The sequence below is a fragment of the Apteryx rowi genome, unplaced genomic scaffold (assembly GCF_003343035.1).
Source record: "Apteryx rowi isolate R43461 unplaced genomic scaffold, aptRow1 scaffold_451, whole genome shotgun sequence".
In the NCBI taxonomy this organism is placed as follows: domain Eukaryota; kingdom Metazoa; phylum Chordata; class Aves; order Apterygiformes; family Apterygidae; genus Apteryx; species Apteryx rowi.
In genome coordinates this window covers 87,083-112,957 of record NW_020450707.1, presented here as the reverse complement: position 1 = coordinate 112,957, position 25,875 = coordinate 87,083, and the positions used below count along the sequence as shown (strand labels likewise).

General features: G+C 37.6%; 1 protein-coding gene across 9 annotated transcripts in view; it reads right to left on the bottom strand.

Moving 5' to 3' along the window:
* Positions 1-25,875, bottom strand: part of NFAT5 (nuclear factor of activated T cells 5) — an 82,441-nt gene that overhangs the window by 29,246 nt on the left and 27,320 nt on the right. For 5 of the 9 annotated variants that reach the window (XM_026077416.1, XM_026077411.1, XM_026077412.1 and 2 more), the window contains 3 exons: positions 25,490-25,615; positions 11,626-12,184; positions 6,491-6,683 (listed from right to left, as the gene is read on the bottom strand). In XM_026077416.1, coding sequence (XP_025933201.1) covers positions 6,491-6,683; positions 11,626-12,184; positions 25,490-25,547 — 810 coding nt within the window. In that variant the 5' untranslated portion in view covers positions 25,548-25,615. Of the gene's footprint in view, positions 1-6,490; positions 6,684-11,625; positions 12,185-12,646; positions 12,709-14,700; positions 14,770-17,812; positions 17,926-25,489; positions 25,623-25,875 lie in introns of those variants that run through there. The other 4 variants (XM_026077419.1, XM_026077420.1, XM_026077418.1 and 1 more) reach the window with 4 other exon arrangements.

Here is a 25,875-nt window from a genome sequence, read left to right as displayed (position 1 = left end):
AGTAGTTTACACAGCAGGAAGGTGCATTACGACTGTTAGAGATGGGCAAGGCAAAAACGTTCCTGGAGGTGGCCTGCTACAGGCTCCCATTAGGAACCACAGGCTGACAAGTACAGGTCACACCAGCGATCTCAAAAGCTAAGAGGGAGCAAACAAGCAAGAGACCATTTAATTTAGGAAATGCTAAACAGGGGCGAGCCTCACTTCCCCAGGCAGTCAAAAGGAACTGATGCAACGCCTACCTATATCCATACGTCAAGTTCAAAGGCTAAGCCATAGTGCACCCACCTGCTGCAGGTACTGCAAGCATAAAAGGTCTCTGGTTTCTTGCGATTCTCCACGTTTATACGCACACAGTATACGTTCATACACTTCGTTCACATACGTTTGCATTCATAGAGCAGACGTATCACTCAAAGAGATAGCCTACTGTTCTTTCAACAAGCACACAATACTCCCCGGTTAGTTGGAGATGCTTCTTTAAGCGTTAAAGCACAGTGCTACAATAGTTCAGGAAAGCATCACCATCAATTCATATAAACAGTTTAATATTTTTTATCTGACATTAAATTAATAATGTTGCTTACTTTATTAGAAGATAATGCCTTTTAATAGAAGCAAGTATCTCAAAAATACTCAAAATGCAGTTTTCAACCGAAAAGCTGGAACATTTTTTGCTTTCTTGTTTAATAAAGAGTAATTTTGTGCACAGTTGGAACAAATTTTCATTGTATCATTCGTGGCACAGTTCTGAATGCACAGTTGGTATAAAATTCTCTCCAGATATAGTTCTTTTCAGTCAAGTTCCAGCCACAAGCAACTAAGAGTTTAAACAAAGCTCAAACCATACACCTACAGTACCGCTAAAGTATGGCTATCCAATGTCAGTGTTGCAGACTTTGTCTTCCCCAAAGATTCTGCAGTATTATTAACTAGACGCAGTGGCATATGAACAGTGCAATTTATTTCCTTGCAAATAACTTAATAAACAGTATTTTGCAAATTAATTTAGACAGTGAAAGCTAATGGAACTGATCCATCCATTCACACTACCTTTCTGTAATACATCCAGTATACCTAAAAGTCCTCCTAAGCTGCACTACTAGTTTTTCAATAAAACAAACAAACACTGAACACTAAATAATAAAACAAAAATTAAGCGCTTGTTTTTTTCAACAACTCTGCAGTTAATTTGAATGTTCAGGGGCACAGTAAGTATTATACCACAACTTCTCTTACGGATTCAGTAAACCTAGGCAAATGAACAAGGGTACTGTTACCAATCCAAAGCCTGTATTTGAACTCTGCAATTACCGGAGGGACAGTTCTGACCATCATTCTCCCTCCAAAAAGCATTAGGTCCCTTAGGTTCCYGAGAACCTTTTCTTAATATGACTTCTCACTAAAAACTTCACTTTACTCCTTAGCATTAAAGGAGGCAGCTTAATGAGCASCTAGAATGATAGGCTTGAAGAGGCATTCAAAAGCAATTTAGGATCTCATAGAAAATTTCTGTGTATTTTGGAAAAAAAAACAGAGAAGAGAGAATTCCAAAACCAAGCGAGCCATAGGTATCTGATTGTGATGAAAGCCACTGTTCTCCTACAGAAAAGTTTCTAGAGAAAGGAATAATTTGTTTTCTAGTTGTCTGGACCCCGCTGATTTCCTCTTGAAAACATTCAAGATTCCATAATGCAGACACAGAGGGAGGGATAAGACCACTGACTAATGGACAAACCTCAGCCAGACTGCTGGATATACTGATGTAGTAGATATCTTCTTGGAAGCCAGAACTATCAATATCACTCTAACCAACAGGCTCTGTTGAGGAGAAAAACTGGGGAGGGAGAGTCAAGGGGAGAAGTCTATTCTGGTATTTTAACACTGAACCTCTTTTAGGTAGACAGCTGAATGAATGGTTTTAGTGCCACGTCAACAAGGTCTCCTTGGCAAGGACAGCAGCAAAACAGCTAACCAGTGCTGTTTTTCTTCCACAGTGTTCTTGTTTGAAGAAGATATGAAAGGCATGTAAGGGCTTCTCTCATCATCTTGGCTGGATGGTAACTGTTCCAGCTTTGTGATATTGCCAGCAAGAGAACATCTTTTACTGATGGCTGGAATACCTCTGCTTACACTTTCCATTCTGGATAATCTATCTTTTGTCAGACAAGTCTAAGGTTGGCTTAAACAGTTTTAATTTTGCACATTGATTGTAGATCCTGCAGTCCAGAAGTCATCAAGTAATTTTTTTTTATTTTTATTTTTTAAAGGACCACAGAACCTGCTTCTCTTCCTCGGYCTCCATCTGAATGGTTGCCTGTCACATGTGCTACCAGAGGAGACCAGGCACAAGATCTCTGCTGAACTAGCAGCAATTTACACTGTTCTACCGCATGTTTAACACCCCCCCAACACACACACACAAACCTTGTTCTTTATATAGTTTTTTCCCCCTAGTTCAGATTCACTGAACAGCCCTTGACTCATGATGACTGTCCAACCCTGTCAGGCTTATGTATGCAGGGTATGAACCAGCTTGCCTACTGGTAAAGCAAGCTTGAGCTTCCAGAAATTCAGTAACATGAGACTCTTCTGAACAGAGAATTTTCACTGACGGGTGCTGAAGGGTAACTGGGAGAAGAAATAAAAGGAAGTTCAGATGAACAAAGGCCCATTAAGAAAATTCACATAAATGAGCACTGAATCACCATAGCAACAGGSGTATATGAATGGATTCTTTTCTTATGAAACTTTACTGGTTTTCCGCATTGCTCATGAAGACTGGGTAAAGTGTTTGAGATGCTTGCAACGCAGTCAAACTGGACTTTAAAGACAAGTATACTTGTACACCCCCTTTGTCAGCTGTAGTCAGCACAGATTTTAAGGCCCAAACGATAAATAAACATTTCTTTGTGGACCCGGTATATTGTCATCAAAAACTGCTTTGCTGCTTTCTCAAAGTGGCATAACTAAGAAAAATGAGAGAAAATGTCTTTTATCTTTCCAATCTGTATGATAGCCAAGATAGTTGTCTGCAAGTCCAGTTTCTTCATTAGACTTCTCAGAGATGTATTACTTTTCACTGAGTTTTACTGTGTTCACACATGAGCACCCTAACAGCTCACACGAGTGCTCTAATATAGCTCATGCATAAGCGCTGTGTTGGGCATCAGTATTCAGGTTTTGGTAGCTGGGGGCAGCAGGGGTGACCTGTGTGGGAGGAGACCACAGGCGCAATGGTTCCAGCCAGCTCCGAAACCAATGTAAACACTCCATCGCACGCCAAAACTTCAGCCAGTCAGAGGAGCACGTAACGCCCCTGCCCGCTCAGAGATCTTTAAGAAAGGGCAGCAGCTGTTGGGAGAGGAGACACGCAGGGAGACGCTGGAGGAGACACACTGAGGCAGAGACTGCTGAGGAGACATGCAGCTGAAGACATGCCCTTGGAAGGAGGTGCTCCGTGCCAAATAGGCACACCGTTGGCACACTGCAGCCCACGGAGTAACCCACGCTGGGGCAGGGACAGCCTTGATGGACTGCAGCCATGGGTGAGCCAGCCGTGATGGACTGMAGCCTGTGGAGGAACCATGCTGAAGTGGAGACATTAAGAAGCCTGAAGGACTAGAGGGAAACCAGTAGGAAGCCTGGAGGAGGGCAAGTAGAAACTGTTATGCACGTGACCCTCGATGAAGGAATGGGGACAGGCTGAGTGTGACCAGTGGCAAAAACAAGGAAAGATGAGACTAGGAAGAGGGACGGATATGTGTTTTGCTTAAGTTGTGCCTGGTAAAGGGGGAAGAAAGGCATTATGAGTTTATGTTTTCTTTTTTCTCAATATCCGAATCAGTGATTAGAAGTTTGTGTCAACGGGCAAAAAGTTAAATGAAGTAAAAATTCCCTGAGTTGAGGCTGTTTTGCTGACAAGAGATTAATAAAAATAAAAAGTATAAAACTAAAGAGTTCAAACTCACAATAATCTCTAGCCACTGCAGAATTGGATCATAAATTCCTTAGGCCTACTTAGGGTTTCACACAACTTTTTTTTTTTTTTTTTTTTCCTTTTAATCTTTTGGTCACATGCCCACCACTAATTTTCATGCATAGAAAGGAGTACTAAGACAACAGCTGACTAATCTTAGTTATCTGTGAAGAACCTTCATGTTGTGAAACCCATTTGGGAGACAAAACAAAAAACAAAACAAAAACAAAACAAACTGTTGCATAAGAAGGCGTTTTCTAGCTCTATAAAGCAAATGTTGAGACACTAAAAAGCTAGGTAGAAAAAGATTTTTGCTGTAAACAACAGAAACCTTTGTTTGCTCGTTCTATAACTGACTTGCTGCCACAACTTTTTGAGAAAACTTTTTTGATGAAGTGGCAGCCCCAAGGACCTAGGTACGAAAGAAGAACAGGAAACATAACCGTAGAGCATGGGACTAGTTTTTGTCTTCTAAGCTGTCAGAAGAAGGCTTTATACTTTAGGTTTTCCTACAGCAAAAGATAGCTTTGTAGGTAGCTTACAACACTGAATATATTCGTGCCTGAAAGTTTAATGTTACATGTAATTTTTCCCTTCTATGAATACATGTATGTTTAATTTTCAATAATAATACATTAAACACTTCTCTAACTCTCACTTGGAGTCTTAATTCTGCTGAAAATGGAAAATTCCCTTTCTAAGACAACTACAGGAATTAAAAAACCTAGATGGCACTCTGAGACAAGAAGAGAGATGCTACGTATTTATTCTTCTTAGGAACTCTCTCATCCATAGAAAAATTGTTCTAGACTAGAACACAATGCTGAAGTGCTTTTAAAATTATAACAATCATGCTGTGGTGCACTGCAACTTCTATAATGACATTTGGCATCAGTTCTCCCCTGTTTGTCTCCCTGTAGATGAGTATAGCATTACCTCACTCAGACCCCTACCATTTGCCTTAGGAAACTGTCACCAACAGAGTCCCAAAGTTCCTGGATTGCCTACACAAGAAAGACTGTGTAGTCCTCCTTGCAGATGACCAGTTGGCTGAAATCCTTCATGAGGAGAATGCTCTGTGAGCAAGAGGCTCCTGTTAGTTATTTGTAGAAAGTATCATCTTCTACCTCCTCCTGGTCAGGCAGTCTCTAACACTTCCCTACACAATATCCCCAAACTTCCTTCCCCCTCTGATCTCAACAGGTCTGTCTCCAGGTTCATGCTGGAGCTCTGCACAGTCAAGGAGCTCCTTACCATACAGCATGATTTCCCCTCCTCTTCTTCCTAAACAGCCAGTGCCCATCCATGACTGCATCCCCAGCCATGTGCCCTACCCAAAGTCTCTGTGATTCCAGGGAAGTCACAGCACTATGACTACACAGGGGAAGAAAAAAGAACTTCAAATTCATGCTCTTTGCAACAGCGTACAGACACTGGAGGAGAGCCTCTGAAAGTTCCCGCTTTGAGCAGGAATGTGAAAACCCTCTTTGGAGCCTTCTTCCTCATGAATCTCCTCAATTTGCAGCTCTTCCTCTCCCGCTTCTGGGCTTTGGTCCCATCCCCCGAGGAACTTACCTTAAAGTCCTCCTCACCAGGCTAGCAAGCCTGATCACAAACATTTTTCCCTCCTCTGAGTCAGGTGAATTACATCAGTTCTCCTTTTTTCCCTTTAAACGGGGCATCATAATAAAAGATGCTAAAATTCTTGCTGAAGACACCAGATATGCAACCAGGCACTGGACTGTTGACTGCATCTGCTCCTATACAGACCTTTCCCTTTGGCCAGAAGCATTGAAGACACCACTTAGGCCTCTGTCCCGCTCACCCTAGCCTCAGAGCAAGGGACTAACAAACTATAAGGCACCAAACCCATGTAGGAAACAGGCTGCATCTGTTAAGCGTGCATAGAACCACTTCCTCCTCTCTTTCCCCCAGTTCCCAGTTGTTCTAATCCACATGTACTTCACTCTGTTGCTAACCATACTGAGCAGTAAGATCCACAAGCACATCTCAGTTAACAGATCCTTATGACTCTGGTTGAAAAACAGATACTGAATATATGGATTTAGATACTTCTCAGAGAAAAAACATTTACATGTCTTTTGGAGTGAAACCTAGCTTTATGTCCTTACCAACTAGACATAAAAACGATCACATTGTCAGCAGCAACTTAAACAGTTACAGTATTGCACTGTGCCAGTTATGTATGCTTCAAGTGTCTACCTATTTACACACAGTTCCTGTAATTGCAGTCAAGACAGGCATCACATAATATAATTATTGTCTTGACACAAAAATTTCTGCCTCCTGTTACTTCATGATGAAAACAGACTTCTTTGTGCCAGCACAAGATATAGTACAATACTACAGTACAGTGAGGAGACTGAAAAGTCTCCCCCTTCCTTAGGCSTTATAGGCCTAATAGGTCTTATTTGTACTGAACCAGTTCCCATTCTACTAAAGYATGCCTTGGAAAGGAATCCCTGCATCAGTTATTACTAAACAGCCTACCTTTACAGTTGGAAAACCTTGCTGTGTCCGGTCTTTCACTGAGCCTCGGCTGCCTTCAGTCAGATAACGAGCCCTGTGTTGGGTTTCCGGCTGCACCACTATCTTCAGCTCTTTCCCCTCACTTTTAGTAGGATACTGACCACACAACATTGGGGTCTTCTTCCCTCCAGCTCCCTTCTGGCTCTCTGATGCTCTGAGAAGTCAAAGCAGACCATTGAAAAGATGTTATAAGCAGCTCCCCAGTGAAAGCAAACTAAATCACAGAAAGGCTAAAAAGATAAGAGCGTATATTAGCAAATAGAGGATTTACAGTTAAGAGCAAACTTCAGAATTCTCTTTCTGACAGAGAAGAAAACCTGCAGGATGAAGAGGAATGGTGCTTCCCTGTCTCCTCCATCCACTGCAAATAGGAACTGCTTTTCAGAGAGTGAACATAAATGAAGGGAAAAGCAATTAGCATTGAAATATGTTAACAAAACAAAGCAGGCTTATAACCTGCTGTTTTCATAGCATATGATACAGCCTGATATTCATTGAATAAATGGTTTCACTTCTGTTACAAATACATGTACACATACACACACACACACACAGAATGGATTTAAGGTTAAATGATACTACTTCTTCAAACAGGAAAACAGCCTCATGCCTGTCTCCTCCTGTACTTGCATATCGATGCAAACTCAAATGCTAATTTCCATGAAAACAGATTGATAAGTTTATCTTAAATAAACTGATTATTGTAAAAAGATCTGACATAACTGCATGAACTTTAAAGCTGCAGTATATGCAAACAGACAGTTTCTTCCCAGGTGTGTATCTTGTAGTGTACTGTATCTTGTGATCAGTTCCATAATTAAAACCTGAATGAAGAAGCCCTCCAAAGTATAAATTTCTGTAATTGATCAATTTTGTGTCCACTTTAAAGCAAAAGAGAGAAAAAATCCTGACCTTATACATAACTATTTYGTATAATTAGCCTGAACTGAAGTCTAGTAAAGCCATTTACCATTAGCAAATACAAACATGCCATGGCAAACATGAGAGGAAGAGGCTCAATGAGTTCATGCAGATTGCAATATTTGTTTTTACTGCCAAAAAGGAGTTTCTATTGCTTAATGACTGAAGAAAACAGTTTAAAACAACAGGTGTGAACTGCCTAGAAACCAAATCCTCTTTCAATGTGCAACATACAAAAGTAATTTATCCAGGATTTTTTCTGAGGGAGAATGGTGAAAGAAATGCCGTTTTCTTCAAAATCATTTGCTGAGAGTTTTGCCACTACATGGCTCTTTCATTGACCTTAAAGTTGGAGTAACCTGCAGTGTTATTTTCCCAATTACCAGCTGACGTAAAGGTATCTCGACACCTTTCCTAAAACTCCACTGCACAATGGAATGGCACAAGGCCTCGCAGTATACAAATATTCCCAAAGCACAGTTTAACAGTGCTTTTCTTATAAAAGGGCCTCTGTTACTCTAGGGAATGATGGAGATCTTGTCCCTTGATTGCACTACAACTCATATCCCATTTGTCATGCTCTTACTTTTAGCAAACCTTGCAAGACCTTTGAATAATAGTAACAAAAAGGTTTAAAATGCAGGCTGGTGAGCTGTTATGAGGTTTCGTGGGTTGTACAAACTCCTTTTCTTTCTGTTCATGAAGTTTAACCATTTAGGACTGAAACTGCCCAGTGAGCCTATAGCTTAGTCAGTTCGAGTACAGCGCAGGACCTCAGTGTGCTTCCCTGACCAAATCGGGAGCGTCATGTATGCTTGCTCTCAGAAGTAACAAAAGAGATGTGGAGGCTAGAGATTATAAAATATATATATATATATATATAAAAAACAAAACAACAAAACACATCACTCGGCCATGGCCTAGTCAGACAGACTGTTATGAGAAAAAAAAAGCTACCTAAAACATATCTTCTTTTAAGAAAATAAAAGAGACAAAATTCTCCTCCTATGCAGCATACACAAAACCTGCGATATACTAAATAAACTGTAATTAACAGCACCATACTCTTTGTTAGTGCAAGTTACGCAGAAATACTAATTGAATTCAAGCTTGTTAGATTGTCTCTTTCACTGTATTTCCTGTCAGGACATTACTCCAATTTACTCCATTACTCCAGCAATTAAAAGAAATACATTTACTAACTTTCAATCAATGCCTTCTCTTTTTCTTATTCAGAATTTTAAATTACACAACTAAAAATCTATTAGCTTCCCACAGAGAATGTGGAAAGGAATGCTGAGCARCTGCAGCGACGATGAACACAACCACGTTATTCAAAACTGCGAGGCTGGAATTCCTGTTTTCTTTGCCTTAGTTAGGCAGGTTATGTACTGTAATTTCACAGGAGAATGTACAGCATAAATGCATCATACGGACCGCTTATTCTGACCTGGTCACACTTGCAAATTCCTGCTAAACAAATCAATACAGAAGACTAAGATACTATTGAATTTTGAAGGGAAGAGTCAGAAAGGCAGTCAAAATTAAATTCACTTTTAATACTCAAAATGCAAGACTGTAAACAGTGTAACACTAATACTTTGGCCTCTCAATGTTTTCCTGAAATTCCTTTACTCTTAAAACCCAAGTTGCCTTAATTGCTAAGATACTAATACTTTATACATCATATTTGTGTGAAGAGCTGTTGCTTATCAGTTATTGGCAACTTTTCCTTCTAGAACCTTGAAATTATGGTTACTTTAAATCAGATTATAAATGCGTGAAAGTAACTGTAAAGCCTTCACTAGAATTTCTCATTGGTCTTTCTCCTCAAATTACGAGGCTGTATCATTTACACATCCTTTTAATTTAGTCAATTTATACTAGTAACATCCAAGTACAAATAAATAGCAAAAGTAATATCTCACACACACAAATAATTATTTATTAGCTAAATGGTTACCAGAAAATGTCTCCTCAAAGCTAGCACTTTTTTTCTTAAAAAAAAAAAGTCAAAATCCATATGCTTCTATTACACTAGATTTAATAAGTTAATGTTTGTCTGGTCCTGCACTTGCTTCATGGCTGTTCGAAATGAAGACCTGAAAGTGAAAGCGAGACCAAGCATGACTGAAATAGGAGAATCTTTCCTCTAAATCTCCATCAATTCAAACCTTTTAAAGAAAGCTTTCATAAATTCTGACAGCTTCTACAGAAGTATTTTTTTTCTGGCTCTGAAAGACAGCTAAAAGCCTCTTTTGAGGCAAACACTATTTCCACTTCACAAATTTGCAAGTGTTCTTTCCCTGCTTTTTTCTTAAAGCCAAAAATAAATTAACTCACTTGGCTGTACTCCACCAGACTGGAAAGTAAAAAAATCTAGTCACTACTGTGACCTAGATTTGTAATGCTAAATGTCCGTATTTTAACCGCAAAATTAACCTTTCTACTTTAATATATTAGCCATTTCTTATCCCAGAGCTTTTATTTAAAAAGACAGTTCTACTACATCAGATTTTTGCTACATTTCAATCTAGACTGTTTATGACACAGTAATCAATATTGTCATCAGTATTCTAAGAACGCAAGGTTAGATGAGCAGAAAATCTTTTTTACAATGTGCGTCAGTTAGCCCCTAATATTTTAGGAAATAAAAGATCTCACAATCTTTTAAACCAGAGATCATATCTATCGTTCCAGACTTTACTCCCCTTTTTCTCTAGGGATGACATTTATGATCACACAGTTCCTGCCTCCTGATAAAGTTTTTTGCCTTTGTAACTGATTGACTGACTTCTTTTGTGCTTGGTGGAACCACTTCTCTAGTTCCAAGCAACTTCTTCATGTATTCATRTATGCTACTTTGCTCCTTAGGTTCTATCAGGTACTAAAGTTTAACTCTATTATTATTTTCAACTGGTGAAAGTGGGAGACGCTGGACAGCTTCAGTCACGCTTAGCACATTTGCTGCAAAGAGGCACCAAAAACCCCCTATTGTAGTTGCATTTGCTGTCGTTGAAGGTCTAAGGGGAAAAGAGTGGGTGACTGCACCAGCCATTCCGCCGCTACCGGCTAACTCTGTTTTTCCAAATGATGCATCTACTATATCAGGAAGCAGCAGCACACTCTGGAGAGTTTCTCAGAATCAGTTTCTCACAGTGAAATTTTAAGTATGGAACTGCAATGACCCTGGGAATACAGACTCCAGGCTCTTTCCCTTTGGAATATGAAAAGTTCATAGTATTTCCCATCAGTCAAGTTTTAATATTCACCACTACCATGATGAACATTAGAACATACTGCAAGCACATACATAAAACCAAAAACTAAGTGAAACCCCCAAAAATCGAAAAGCCCAATCTATCCATTTGACTGTTGTGTAAGTACTAAAGAAGCTACAAGTTAAAATACGTATACATATGTATAACTCAATACATTACTGTAAACTGATGGACATTTTTCATTAAGCAACTACTGAAATGCATTTAGTGAACAGTGTGAAGTGGGAGAGATGAGAGACCATCACCCAGGCGTGCCCACATACAGACACACGCATGCACACAACCCAGAAGTAAACAGAGAAACAGGATTAGAGATTTATTTCTGAAAAATCAAATACAGAAGTGAATTCACAAGAAAAAACAAAATTTGGTTCAGCGTATAATCTTAACATTTTATAAAAAAAAGTAAAGGATATGTTAATTTAAATGATGAGAAGTCTTAACAAGCCATTAGGTTCTATTACTATCACTCTCTCTATTTGATAAATAGAGAAAGAGACAAACAGAAGCAGATAAAGTGCAGACTGAAATCCTCACATAAAATTCTGCACAAGAAATTTTTTTGAAACACTGCAAGGTTTAGGATGCGTCCAGTCCACTTCTGCCTTTCTTTTTAAATACAGAACTTTTTCATCGCCATTTTATAAATGGAATGTAAACAAAAATAGAGATGATCTTATCAGCACTGTGTCCAGTCACTGCAGGAAAGTTTAGTTCTATCTTCTAACACAGATTAGCAAATCTAGTGAGAACTTATCATGGGCTAGGATGCAAAAGGGAAGGGCAGGGAAGGGATTTATGTGAGAACCCGAGTAGAACACTTGATGGGGGGGGGGGGGTATTAGTTTGTTTTTACACATGGTGATAGAACTTTAAAAAAATGTAGATACCAACCCATTTCCTGCTTTTGAGTTGCTTTTGCTGTCCGTGCTGAGTTGAGAAAGGACATAGTGAGGCGCTTTGGCACTGTCGGCATCAAATATATCCATGTTGGATTCTTCACAATCTCGACGTTTGATCCCTGGCCTCTGCTTTGGGTTTCGTTTGCGTGATTTACGTGGCACCTCAGTGTTATCATTGTAGGAACTGGTACTCATGTTACTGAAGTTGGAGGGTGAATCCTCCATCCACATACTGCAGCTCTGCTCTGACTCCAATGCACACCCCTCATCCTGGCAGGACATCCGACTGTTATCCAGCAAGTCCTCAGGTGGTGGTGAGATGTACAGGACTGTATGTCTCTTCGGCGTTGACTGCTGCTGCTGGACCGTGTTACTGGTTAACTGCTTTTCACTTACCCCTCTGTTACTTACCCCCACGGCTGAGGAGCAGCTCTCCACTTGCATAGCCTTGCTGTCGGTGACTGAGGTAGAGTAAATGGTAGGACTGGAAGAGGTGGTAAAGGAGCTGCAAGCACCGCCCATGGAGGAAGAGGAAGGAGCTGAAGAAGCATCTGCGGTGTACAATTCAGAAGTAAATACAAGATACATGGTTCTGTGTGTGCTGGCTATAGCAGTCCCATTGAAATAAAGTGATTTATGAACTGATTTCTTTCCCCCAATGAATATTTGGAATTTGGTAAGTTTTAGAATGTAAATGCTTAAAGCAATACAGCCTAACAAATATAGTGCTTTGGAAATGTCCAAACAAGACTTAATGTGTTGTAATCAATGTTTTTAAAATTATAGTTAATTCATAAAAATGGCTGCAAGTAAACAGAGCTTTCATTTTGTCAGCTGGACTAATTATTTCTGTATAAGCCATTTCATCTAAAATAATGGAAGCCCCAATGTAAAATGCTTATAGTCCACATTCAATGCCAATTAAACCATTTATTATTAGTTTGTTTGTTTTTTTTTTTTTGGAAAAAGACGGGACTGTGCTTAGCCATGAAATATTAAAATAAGTTTCTAACCTATGAAGCAGAGAACTACAGGTCATTTTTAATGCAGACACTCCCTGCTTCAGAGGCAAATCCTGGAATAAAAATATGAGAAAATAAATGAGAAAAGAGCTGCTGATTATTCCATCATAAATGAGAAATAAAATATAAAATCAACTGAGTTGGTAGGCAAAATGGAACTGGTATCAGTCACAATGACATAGCTATTTTGCAGATTCAAAATAGGGATGAAATATCTGTATTGGTGACATGCTGATACAAGGTGACACGAAATTTGACTCTTTCAGTCTCTGGGATTCTACATTAGAGTTATTGGAATTTGTCAGCAGGGTCCCTTAAACATACAGTCACAGCATTACAGAGAGAGTTTGGGACAGACCTCTAAAAAATTCATATTAAACAGGGAACTTTAAATAATGTGATTGACTTCTCTGGGAGTCCTGCAGATCAATCGGTTTTAGACATGTGGCAGGACAGGTAAATGATCAAAACAGAACCCTGAAGATTTCTGGGGAGCAGCATAATCATTTCCACTGAAGACTTTTTATGGACAAATCAGTTAAAAGCCTAGGCTAAAATGTTTCAGAGGAAGTAGTAAGATGGACAAACATGGGCCTTTTTATTTAATTAATTTATTTAACTGTAGTTCACTGAGGAATAAACAACAAGTTTATATTCAGATTTAAGCTTTCTAAAGGGGTGAGGCTATTTTCTGTATTTCTGCTTTGCTGTCAACACCTTATGGAATAAACAAAAAGTACAGAAACAATTTAATCTTGCAAACAAACCTGCCTTGAAATATTATAGAATATGTCTGTTCAACTGATTACTAGTATACTATTAATTTTGTTAAGAGTATACTATTAATTTTGTTAAGAGAAACATGAGATTTCGTTTTTGTTGTTTAGGGCTTTAAAAGAAAGTAATCCAAATTATTATATAAATCTGTCAAATCTAAGTGGTTTAGAGACATTTGAACTATTTTATCCAGTTCAAGCAATTTTAAAGTAACAGAATAAAGAAGTATGTTCAGCTATGATCATATATTTAACCAGCAGTAAAACTTAGGAAACCTTCCTATAAACCAGCCTATTTGTGATTAAAGGAGCAATCAGTGACTTATGATAAAGAAGTTTTAGAGAAATATTGTTTCTTAAAGCTTTTCTGCACTAAATGAAATTAAAGGTAACTATTTCAGACTGGAGCTGAGAAAAATTTAGTTATCATTACAGTTTATTAATAAATTACTCTGCTTTTATCCATGTAGAAGTCCCTTCCCAAAATCTCCCAGGGAAGCAGGATAGCTGAATGATACCAGTTCCATTTTCCATTCTGTTCTTTGGCAAATATAGTGGCTGAAATTGGACAATTCAGTCACTTCGAACTGCATTCCAATTTAAAGGCAAATTTATCCTTTCTATATCATGCATTAATGCAATGCTTTTTTCAAAAACATATATAGGATTGGTAAGAATTATTAAATCTAGATATTAATTTCAGTGACAATATTTAGGAGCTGATTTGCAGCCACTTTGAGTTGAGAGAGATTGTTGCTATTTGAGATGTTTACCTACTTTTGTTAAAATAGCATTAGTTTCCATTCAGCATTTATACATTCAACTGCAAATAAAATATGCAGCATGCATACAGCATATACGCTGCATGCAAATGTTTGCAAATGGAATACATGAAGCACACAGCAATAACGCTGCAGCACTGGATTACCAGATAGCAATATTTCCCCTTTTTAAAATCAGTGTTTTTATTAGATGAAACTAAGTACCATGCATAGTACAATACAGCGTATGAACACCTCATGGTTTCCTATCCATGAGAGGACTTTGACAAAGAAATAATTGTGTACGTTGAAACAGGTAGCAAGGCTCTAGAATTGGAAGACTGATCCTCCTATAGAGAGTTTAATACCAAAGATTATCTTTTTGCAGCAAAAACTGAAAATGTTTTAGAAAGGTCTTTTAAAATATAAGAAAAACTTAAGAAAAACTTAAAGTTGCAATTCATACACAGGTCTGCATTGGAACAGGTTTGCCAAACACTGATCATACCCTGCATATCAAATGGTTCAAAGTATATCCTGTCCAAAAATCCAACAGTTGCATTTTTCCTTCACTTTCCTGGAAAAAAAAGAAGTCACTAAACAAAATACTTTTCAGCATAAAGCTAAAACAGAGGCTAACAGTATCATTATTTTTTTTTTTTAGTGTGCAGCATTTAGCAGTACTTTAATTGCAATCATTATTGCTACCAGGTTCCCAAGATAAGATCTCATCCATTTTTTTTCTAGACAGTGTGCATGTACATATAGATATATACACACATATAAGGAAACAAATACTGTCCTTTACAAATTGGTTATATTCTCCTCCACTTATCAAAAGACACCCCTGTGCATCAATAAAATCAAATTATGGAAACAATAATATCAGGCTAAACAATCATGGCTTTCCTTTCTCTTTAGCCAGATACACTCAGATGAATGCCAATACCATCCACAAATATCCAAGTGCTACAAAGTACATACAGGCCAGTGTCTTTTCTATCATAACAACTAAAAAATATATAGGAAAGTATGACAAATATTAAAGCCAATGAAATAAGCTGGCTATATTAGAATACCAAATACACAAATGCAAAATATATTTCAGTGGATAAATTAATAACTGTTATGAACATTTCAAATTGTGCAAATACTAAAAATGGAGTAACCTTATGTTTTCTCACAGAGTCAGCAGGCCTTTAGCCAACTTATCTTCTTTTAAACTAAAAAGTACATAAATAAGAGGGATCAACCAAATTAGTAACTTCACAAAGTTACTAATTAATGAATAAAACACTACATATTTTACATGGCTCCCATTTTGCTTTTATCAATTTATTGTAAAGTCAGTAACAAAATATGTGTTTATCTGATACACAGCGGGGATCTCTTGGTTGAATATGCTACACAAAAAAAAAAAAAACACTTCATTCTGAAGTTTTTGGTAATTGAATCTTGATTGATCTTGCTTTAAAAGCTGAAAGCATTTTGTGTTTCCTTTTTTGGAGGACCTAACAAGGGCATTTTCCGCAACATGCAAAATAAACAAAATAGACTAGGAAAAACATAATCAGAGGGGTAGGTCTGGTCGATAGTCTACCAAGCTATAGTGAAAACATACACATGCCTTTCCCTGTTTAAGCATTGCTTTCTTTTGTGGTTTGCTTTCTTTAGGCACATATTAGAGAACTGTCACATATGGCTCTTTCATTTGCAAATTAACTGGGCTTTGCAGCCACAAGTATAAATACAGTTTAAGTGAGTATGTGCATTTTGAAATCTAGGACGGAATATAAGATTTTAATACAATCTCAGAATTAAAAATTGCTTCAGAATAACAACACGTAATAAAAGCCAAGTGCATGTTACAGCAAGTAGACAGCCGCAGTACCATAAACGAAACATGCACCAGCATTACAAGTTGATTTTTTTTTGTTAAGAAGTAGTATAGTACTTCCATGTTAGAGCAACTTTGATCACTGTTGAAACTAAACCTCCTGAACCTATTTTGGCTACTGTCTCCATACCAAATAAGGTAGTTAAAATAAGTAGTTTAGATTTTTTTGCCTGTCCTACAAAGTTTTCTTCGCTAAAACAGGCAGAATGGTACAAAGCAGTCAGTTCAAAATAGGGAATTTCTTCTTCTGTATTAGACATCATAATTTATACATTAATTATAACCAACTCTGCAGTGCACAAATGAAAGACTAAAAATAACCAAGAACTAACAAACTACRTGGTTTGTGCCAGAGTTTAGAATGCAAACAAAAATAACTCTGCACTATTTGTGGGAAGACTAAGTTTCATAAAAACGATATTCAGTTATTCATATCAGTCATTTGTACATTTGCTTCCCAAAAAGTCGAGAAGGATGCCTACTGCTCCCAAACGTTTACCTTATTTTCAGGCAGTGAACAAAATTATATTCACAACCAAGAGACCGAATAACTCAGGTTCTTTCTGAAAACAAAAAGCAGCTGAAAAGCAGGCAGTGGAAGAAGTGATGCAACACGTGTGCATGTGGCACAAATGCATGCTGCTAAAAATCAGAGAATAAGGGAACCCAGAGCAAAGAGCATCCCCATGAGCAAATCAGTGCAGTCTTTTTCTTTTCAATAACAAACCATTGTACAAAGAAAATTTATTACCTCCTGATTATCAACTAAGGCAATGACATATTTCTATATCCTATTACTTTGTGAAGTCAAACAAGGCATTCAGCCTTTAAAAAAAGTCTGAAAGGGAGAAAAAACATACATACATACATATATATATATGTCACCACTTGACATTGAGGAGTCCTGCCTTTAGAYAAAATTCATACGGAGACAATCCTGAAATCCTTGTTCATTCTTTCCGAAGAGATACTTCAATACAACAAGGATTACCAAATCCTCCAAAAGAAGCAAACGTCATTCTAATGACATCTTTTCTTAATTGCAGCTAGAGAACAAGGCAGGTAATTCCCCAGACTGGAAAGCTCAAGACTGCAAATGCAAACAAATTGAAGGCCTTTTTATAAGTTTTCCAGCCACCTGTGCATGAACAGCCACTACAAACAAATGCCGTTAAAGAACTTSCTGTATTTCTCATAATTTAGCCTGCATCCCGTGCAATCCACTATGGTATGTTCAGAAGACATTGTCAAAAATTGAAACCTCACCACACAAGGTGAGTTTTAGGTCTTGTATAAGTTTAATACATAAAGTATACCCCTTTATTGAATTGTTAATTTATCTAACATTTTATGTTCTTGATAAAAGTTCTGTATGTTAATTTGTTTATTTGCAGACCCACTGGACATGGAAGAACAATTTCAGAACAAAACAGAAAGATTCTATACATAAGATTTCCAGCATTAACCCTTATGTTGCCAAAGGTTTTAAAGGTAAAAACCAGAACTTACAAAGTGGCTGCAAACCTGCTTTCAACACCTCACATGCCAAACTTGGGTTTCTACTTTTCTTCTTCTTGTATTACTCATGTAAAGTCAAAAACTTTTCCAAAAAAAAAAGAGTTTAGTTTCAAATCAGTATCAATCCACTATTTAGAAACAAAACAAAAAGGAAAAAAGAAAGAAAGAAAAGAGACTTATGAAGAAGTCTGAAAACAAGACCGACCTATACCCTGGGTGAGATTGGATGGGTTAAGTGTCTCTGGCACTATTTGTCTTCACTATTGACAGACACTGTCACACAACCCACCACACGATGCCTGCCTCTGAATGGCGGAGCTAGAATGCAAGTTAAGTGTATTAATAGAGAAAAAAAACTAGCATCCCAGCAAATATAATAAAGCAATCCAATTCACCAGTTATTAAAAGCACTCAGATTCAAAATAGGTAGGTTAATTTAATTTACATTAAGCCCAACAGTGTAAATTCCCTTTATATTCACATGCTGAACCAAGCAGTGCATTATTTGGGTAAATACATCAATCAATCTATTTTTATTATAAATGACATCAATCAAATTAACAGTTCAGTTTAGGYATCTAAGTGGAACTTTCGTTAGTGGCTCACACCCACCAATTCCATTTATTAGATTTTTTTCGTTAGATGCACACAAGCAAGTCAGAACTCCAGGCCTCCTCAGCTGCTCTCTTCAAGCTCTCACCTGTCATCTCCTCTGCTTCCCTCCATAACCAACCACCCTAAAAGAGTGACTGTGTGATATCTTGATTGATGGATCTAACAAAGAACATCCCATTTAAGAAACAACCTCTTTCGTTTTCTAGATCTATGTTTTCTTCTAAGAAACTATGAAATTCTCTTGGCTTTCAGGAAGTCTGTAATGCTGCCACTGCAAGGAGGTGCCCAAATAATAGCACATTAATGTTGYTCTCTTTTTCCCTTCACTTACTTGTTTTTTCATTATTCAATAAAGAGCAAGACATTCTCGTCACAAAGCAACATTCAAATCTCTTTCATGCAAGAATATGAGCCACTTAATGTAAGAAGTCGCCACCAAGAATCTCTCAGAACAACAGAACAGCTTGTGTCTGAGTATTTCGGGAAACTTGGGGTTTACTGGCTATGTAAGAACCACGAAGACTGAAGATAAACTTAATGTGGAAAAAAGAGAGGAACTAGGGTACATCTACATGATTGTTTACAGGGAAATATAGGAAAAGTCTGCTCCATGCAGACCAGAAGCTGAGTGAGTGTGGCACAGAGACTGCGCTGCTCCACCTTGGCTCCGAGAAGGGGTTACTAGCTCAGGCTCAATAYCTCACTAACAGTAGCTACACAATTTCTTGATCAGAGCTTACTCTTAACTAGCTGGCTGACTAAACTGAACAAGACTGGATCTACTCAAAAAAGACAAAAACAAAAACAACAACAACAAAAAAAAAACCACACCCACAACCCAAACCTCACACCACCAACAACCCAAAACACTCAATGCACATAAAATCCCATAGAGCTACAATGCTTTAACTGTATTTACTGAGAACAAATATTGTCAAAAAGTTTCCATAGAGTGTTAATTATCAGAGAAGTCTTATTCTTTAGCATTTCCCAGACTTGAATTCTCACCAGCAGACAGTTCGGGATGATGAAGGAATCTCCTCCCTGCCTTCACTGTCCCACACCTAAATCAAGGACTGGCCAGTCCGAAACTAATGAAACTATCTTCATGAAAGCTTTTCCAGAGCCAGATGTGCACTATTTTCAGGAGTAACATTTAAAACATTAAACTTGTTCATGTATATGTTACTTCAAAGAAGCCAGAGTGGCCTGGGCACTGTACGAACACCCAGCAACAAGGAGATGCAGTTCTGAAGAGCGTATGATCTAGTTTTCTGTAAGAAAGAAGCATTTGACACGTGACTGAAACAAGGCAGATCTCCAGCCTTGAAAGGCATCCTCCCAGGAATGGGGGCGAGGGAAGAGAAAGCCCTATCTCCCCCACCCCCAAAATGCTTACAGCATGAAATTATAAACCCTGGACAGCAGAATTAATATTGGCGTTGATACCCCCTTTGAAATTCAAGGTAATTATTTCTGTATCAACAGGAAGAACTGACTAATGACACCAGGAAGRATGATAAACTAACAAAATACTTTCATTAAAATAAAAATTAAGAATTCAGATTCTAACTATTCAAAAAAAAAAACCCACACATTTCCATTTTGAAGCTTTATTAGAATTTTTAGCTTGAGAATGATGCAAGAAGCCTCATCTTTGTAGTGAAAAAAAATATATGACCCATATCCCTCAGCACCTGGTCTCCACCCCACAGACAATCCAAACAGTAATTCATTTCTCCACAGTAGCAGTTGAGAAGCAAAGCCTTATTTTCATAATTAAGGTAACAAAATGCTACAACAAGTATTTCAATAACAATTCTTCGGTCAAAAATAGCTAATTACTCCTATTTGGGACAAATAGTTTCTCCCTTTATTTAAAGGGGAATACAAAATGATTTGACCAAAAAAAAAGATTTCATCATTTAGCAAATAATTCCTCAGGATACAAATGTAGGTGTTTTGGGCCATCAAAATTCAATACATCACGAATTAATTGTATCTAAATACGAAGAATTCAAAAAGAGTTCAGTGAATACATTTCAATGGTACAAAGTTTGTTCTCCTTTTATTATTGCAAGAACACTGGTCTTTTTGTGGAAGATTCAATCTGAGATAAGAACTGGAAACTGTCAGAAKGAAAATGATGCAGGAAATACTATCTTGAGGAGCAATAAGAAAAATACAGAAGATGGATATATTCAATTCTGTGGAAAGCAGCATAAAAGATCAACAACAAGCTGAAGAAGCTCATTCCAAAATCCTGCAAACTCATAGAAGATTCTGCTATAGAAAAAAGGAACAGATGACAAGGAGAGAATCAAGATTCTCTTAACCATTTTCTTCACTGAGGTTCAGAGGATTTGAGCATTCTTGTTACTAGAGAAAAAAAATGAAATAGCAACACTATTTAAAGTAAATGTCTGAAAATACAGGAATGTCCCCAAAATACGGGAACAAAGTGCTGACCTGCTAACAAGAAAGATACCTTGTGGAAAGGACTTAAATTAGCACTTTGAATTTTAAGCATTTGAAGCACTTGTTTAACATATTTTTAATCAATGGCTATTGGGAAGACAGCATTAATAAAGCTTCAGCCATACTTGTATCATATGAGAAATCTCCAGGCACAGCTTAGTGACACTTCTCAGCAAGACCTCCTCATGCATTTGAAGATCCTATCAAATGATTCATGTGTTCACGGTACCTTATCCGGGAAACCACTCTTTTTCCTGTCCCCTGAACAAAGGCACTAGTAATTCAAATAGCAAACACAGAGAGCTGTTTGTAGAGCTAAAAGCATGCCCTTTTACTCCCTTCTGCTTTCAAAAGTGTAACAGAATCAAGAGCTTGAGATAGCAGCTTAGGTTATGAACATTGTGGCTCAAAATCCTAGAGTTCTGTTAAATTATACTTGCCTGATCAATATTCAGAGAGTGGGTAATACCCCTTTTGTCTGGATTGATGAATATGATACACATTTATTAACAAATTAATGAAAATCCAATTAGTAACATGCCATTTCAATACTTTTTAAACTGCTCTGTAAATTGCAAAATAAATTTTAAATGGAAGAACTAGAAGTCTGTCCCTGCAAGGTCTTCACAGCTGAAAACAGCCCATCCTGCTCCTCCAAAAAAAACAGAGAAGTTAACTGCAGCAATATATATCTCTCAACTAGAATGCTATTTATGTGGAACAAAATTCCCACAGCGAAGTGCCTGATAGAAAAGATTCAAGTAATTTGAATTTCAGCCAGATACTATGCTACCCTGTGTTTTGAAAAGCAAAGAACAAACTGTGTTAAACTCTTACATGAGTAAGAAAAAGCTCTCATCACTTGGGATTGCTCCCTATAATATAATCTTCTCWTTATCAAAAGTAAGTGTATCTGTAATTGACTTATGCAATGTGCTAGTAGCATTTCAAATTAGCCCTTGTTTTAAAAAACAAAGAGTAAATGAGACTACCTACAGTGCTACAGAGAAGGAACTTCTATCATTTCTCTATCATTTCAGAACAGTGATGCTTTAAAGTAAGAGCTGACAAAACACACACAAAACAAGTGAAAGATTTCAAAACAATCTGGCTTGTGATACTGGAGTTCCAGGTTGCCAAAGTCATCTTTCTTCCTTACCTATTATTTGTACAAGGTCAGCTACCTGAAAGTATGCCTGGGCTCTGTCATTACCGACTTGAGATAAGTGAATGAATAGCCAATCTTGGTCTTTTAAGATATATATTTATAATATTCCTATACAAACATACAGACATGCACAAAGCCCAGACTCATCTTCCTGTTATTTTCAAGTCCAACCCACTCAGGCTTCATGTTACTGTCAGAGCCAGGGCTTGAAACTGTGGTAGCAACATTCCAAAGATACTGAAGCAATCCTAAAACAATTACAGAAAATAATATAAAGTGATATCTCTATATATCTTGAAACATGATACAACTATGGAAAGTGTACGGATAAAACACTTGTGTCCTATTCTCTTGAGAAATTGGACATGCTTGGCTGTAGAAGAAACCCATGGAGCTAAACTCGATGAAAAGCAGAGGTACTCCTAGGAATCTGAAAGTCAACTTAGAATGTTTAAGAATGTTACTGCTCCAAAGAACTTCTATACAGCAGTTACTAACAGCAGTTCAGAAATACTAAGTTCAAGGCTACCCCAGCACAGCTGAACTACCATAGTAATAAGCTTTGGGTATTTCTCCCATGACCCTGCAATCAACAGGAAGGAAGAAAGGAAAAGTTTTGGAGCATTGCTGACCCACAAGTCCCCTTCTTTTGGTAAAAATGAATCCTCCCTGTGTGGCAGTAACGGAACAGCACAAATCACCATGCTTTCTAACAGCAAATCAGTAGTCTGTTGGAAAAAAAACAGTAATGGGCAACTCTAAATCAGGAATTTGTGGGATTGGGGACTACACCTATACACCAATCCACTGGGATCCACTGCAAAGAGTAGATGCACTTCTCCTTGCTCCCTCACCTAAAACTTTTGTAGACATTGATGTTTCTCCCTGTGTTCCTAGATTAATTCCCAGTTTTAAAGAGAAAAGAAGCCTGGCCTCACGCTTACCAGAAACACCCAACCATCCTCTCCATCCTTGGGGTATAAAGAGCTTCTCTCTCTTTCCTCCTACACTGGAAAAAGGAGCAGGGATTGTCCTTTTCAGCCTCCTGTTCTGTGTTTATAGTTTGGAAATGTAGTCAGCTTACTGACCTGTTTCCCAAATAAACAGTTGTCTAAGATGCACTTATTTTCTTTTAAGGATGCAGTGGAGGAATGCAGAAAAAACTAACATGTTACACACACACAAACAAAAAATCTAGTATCATTCACTGGCCAAATTGAGGTTGAGAATTCATATAGGCCTAAGGGAGTTAGGCAGCCACTTCCCTTTAAAAGCACCAACTACAGTGCTTTGGGTTGGGGACTGTATCTTTCTTACCTGTGTACACAGTACAACTGACTGTTGATTAATTATCCTGATCATCAGAGATACATGTTTATTTACTAAAAGACCATGACTCAATTGTTCATGCCCTCACTGTCGTGGAGAGTGACACGAGCAATGAGAACAAAACTAATCTTTGCTCCTTTGTTGTTGKTGGTGTTTTTTTTTAAATAACTTAGAGCACTATAGTTTCTTATACTTAATACTACTGATTCAGATTTTAATAGCACTCAGAAACTGTCTCCTCACAATACCGAATCATCCAAAACCACAGTTCAGTAAGTATTTTAAACCAGAACAAACTGACAGCCACTGAAAGAAGCTAGAGCTCAATTTTTTCTTACTGCTCCTTCCTACCCCTGTATTACCCTGTTCTTTGTGCCACCAAAAGCATTTGTGGAGACCCACAGCCAATTGACCCAGGGAACCAATCCCAGATAACTGGAAGCTGGATCAGTTCCTCAGTCCAATTCACTGKGTAGCACACAAATGAAGACTCTTCTGTCAGCCTCAGTGCCAGCCTATGCCAGCCCAAAGTCTTTATGAAGCTACAGTAACTCTGACATTTAAAAAGTGCTCTTAATTGAAAGAATATGTCACTCTCTTCCAGTGTCTACAAATAAATCTCTACACTATTTTTTGCAGTTTTTCATTAAAGAAAATTGTTTGTGCTGCAGTTTAACCCAAACACAGCTAAGGCATTCTTAGCTTTTTGAAAGGAACGGGACCGGCTGTTAACAGACACTAAATACCTGGAGGTAACAGACATTTAGTTCCATTCATCTCAAGTGTTCAAGTTTTCTCTGTTAGATACAGAATTAATTAGCAGTTCATTTCTATCTGTGGATTTAGAGTGTAACAGGGTGGGGGAGGTTGTTCATTTGTTTGTTTAGATCTATGTTTCTGCAGGGTTCAGTTGCTGCTATAACTTTGAAGCAGACTGACTATTAAAAATCTTCAAGTTTAAAAACATATGCCCAAATTATTTTTTGAATAAATGATATAAAAATATCAAATCCTTTCAATATAATGAATAAAAATATCCAATTCTTTCAATGTAATGAATGAAGTTCCACTGTGCACAATTAAATCCACAGGTTCTCTCAGAAGAAGTCTGGCAAAACATGAATGGTGAGCAGTGCTGTAAAGTTTCTCTGACAAGTCTACAATCATTTCAATTTCTGATCAGGATTACTGTACCATGCAAACCTGGGAAATGTTCTCAAAGAAATATTTAATGCATATGAACTCATAGGGGAAAAAAAAGAATAATGCAACTATCAGAATCCTCACCTTAAATATATACATATTTTTCCTCAAGCAATAACTTAAGGCCAACTAAGAGAGTGGAACATTACCTTGTAAGAAATACGGGGATCAGATTATGCAAAAAATCTTATCCAATGAAGAAAGATGCAGCAGTTGTAAGCATAATGATCATTTTCCTTTTTTCCTCACTGTGCAGATGTTTACTAATCTATACAGGGCACTGACAAAAATTCCAGATGCAAAAAAGCACTGAGGCTAACCTCACAAACCAAAACTTTGCTTTTAAATCCTCACTTATTTATTTTTAAGGAAGATCAACAACAGAGTCTTTAGACTGAAGCCTAAAATATGACTGGGAGTAAATTAGAGTACAAAATGCTAAGATAAAAAGGTCATGCCTCACACTTCTATATGCTGTCAATTAAAAAAAATAACCAATTTAAATTTATCAGACAGATTTATAAATATATCACCCTGACTAATATGTTATGTTTTCACATGCTTAAGAATTTTAGAACACCTTACAAGAGAGCGCTATGTTGGAATGCAGTCTAAATACCAAGCTTCCTCAGGTCCCATAGAAGAAAATATGGCCTTTTTTCCTCCCTAAAGCTTGGTAAAAGTTTCATGGCCCAAAATGTAATCTCCCATTCCATTTTTTATCCTAGCTACAATTCACTGTTTTGCAGTCAGTCAGCATTCTGACTTGGCTCCAAATTGGTATTTGTTACATCTGAAGACAGAGTGCATTCTAGGAGTTAACAGGCCTATGCTGCATAATAATACAAAAGCAAAATAGAAAATTTCTTTTAAATATATCATATATGAAATACAGTAACCATTAACATAGAATACCTGATGATTTAGATCACCTAGTTTATTTTAATGTATATTACTTAAAGTTTCCTAGAATGAACTCTGTTACTGCTCCACAAGCTTTTCTTATAATCAAAACTTTGCCAGCACTGTTCATGTTGGCCAGAATGTTACAGACCTCAACAAAGCAACTGAAAAAATGAGAACGCTTACCAGCAGCAACTACAGCTGGAGGAGGCGAACCTGCCTCACCACCACTTGTTTGGCTCATGGATGCTACAGATGTTTCTCTGGAAGGTGGTAACTGCAGCTCCTTTGGGAGAAGGTCATAGACAGATTCTGTTGAGTAGAGGAGAGGAAAAAAAAAGGACTTAAACCTCTGTGTTCTCTGAGATGGACAATAAATAATGTTTTAGTCTAGAAACACTATGATGCAACATTTTCAGAACCTTTCTAAAAAGTTACATTAAGTACTTGGAGACCTTAACACCACAGAATAAAGTCATTTCAAAACCAAACAAACCACCAAAAAAATTAAGATACACATTCTCAAGACTGAAACAAAAAGATAGAAATTTGTTCAAACAAAGAAATCATTC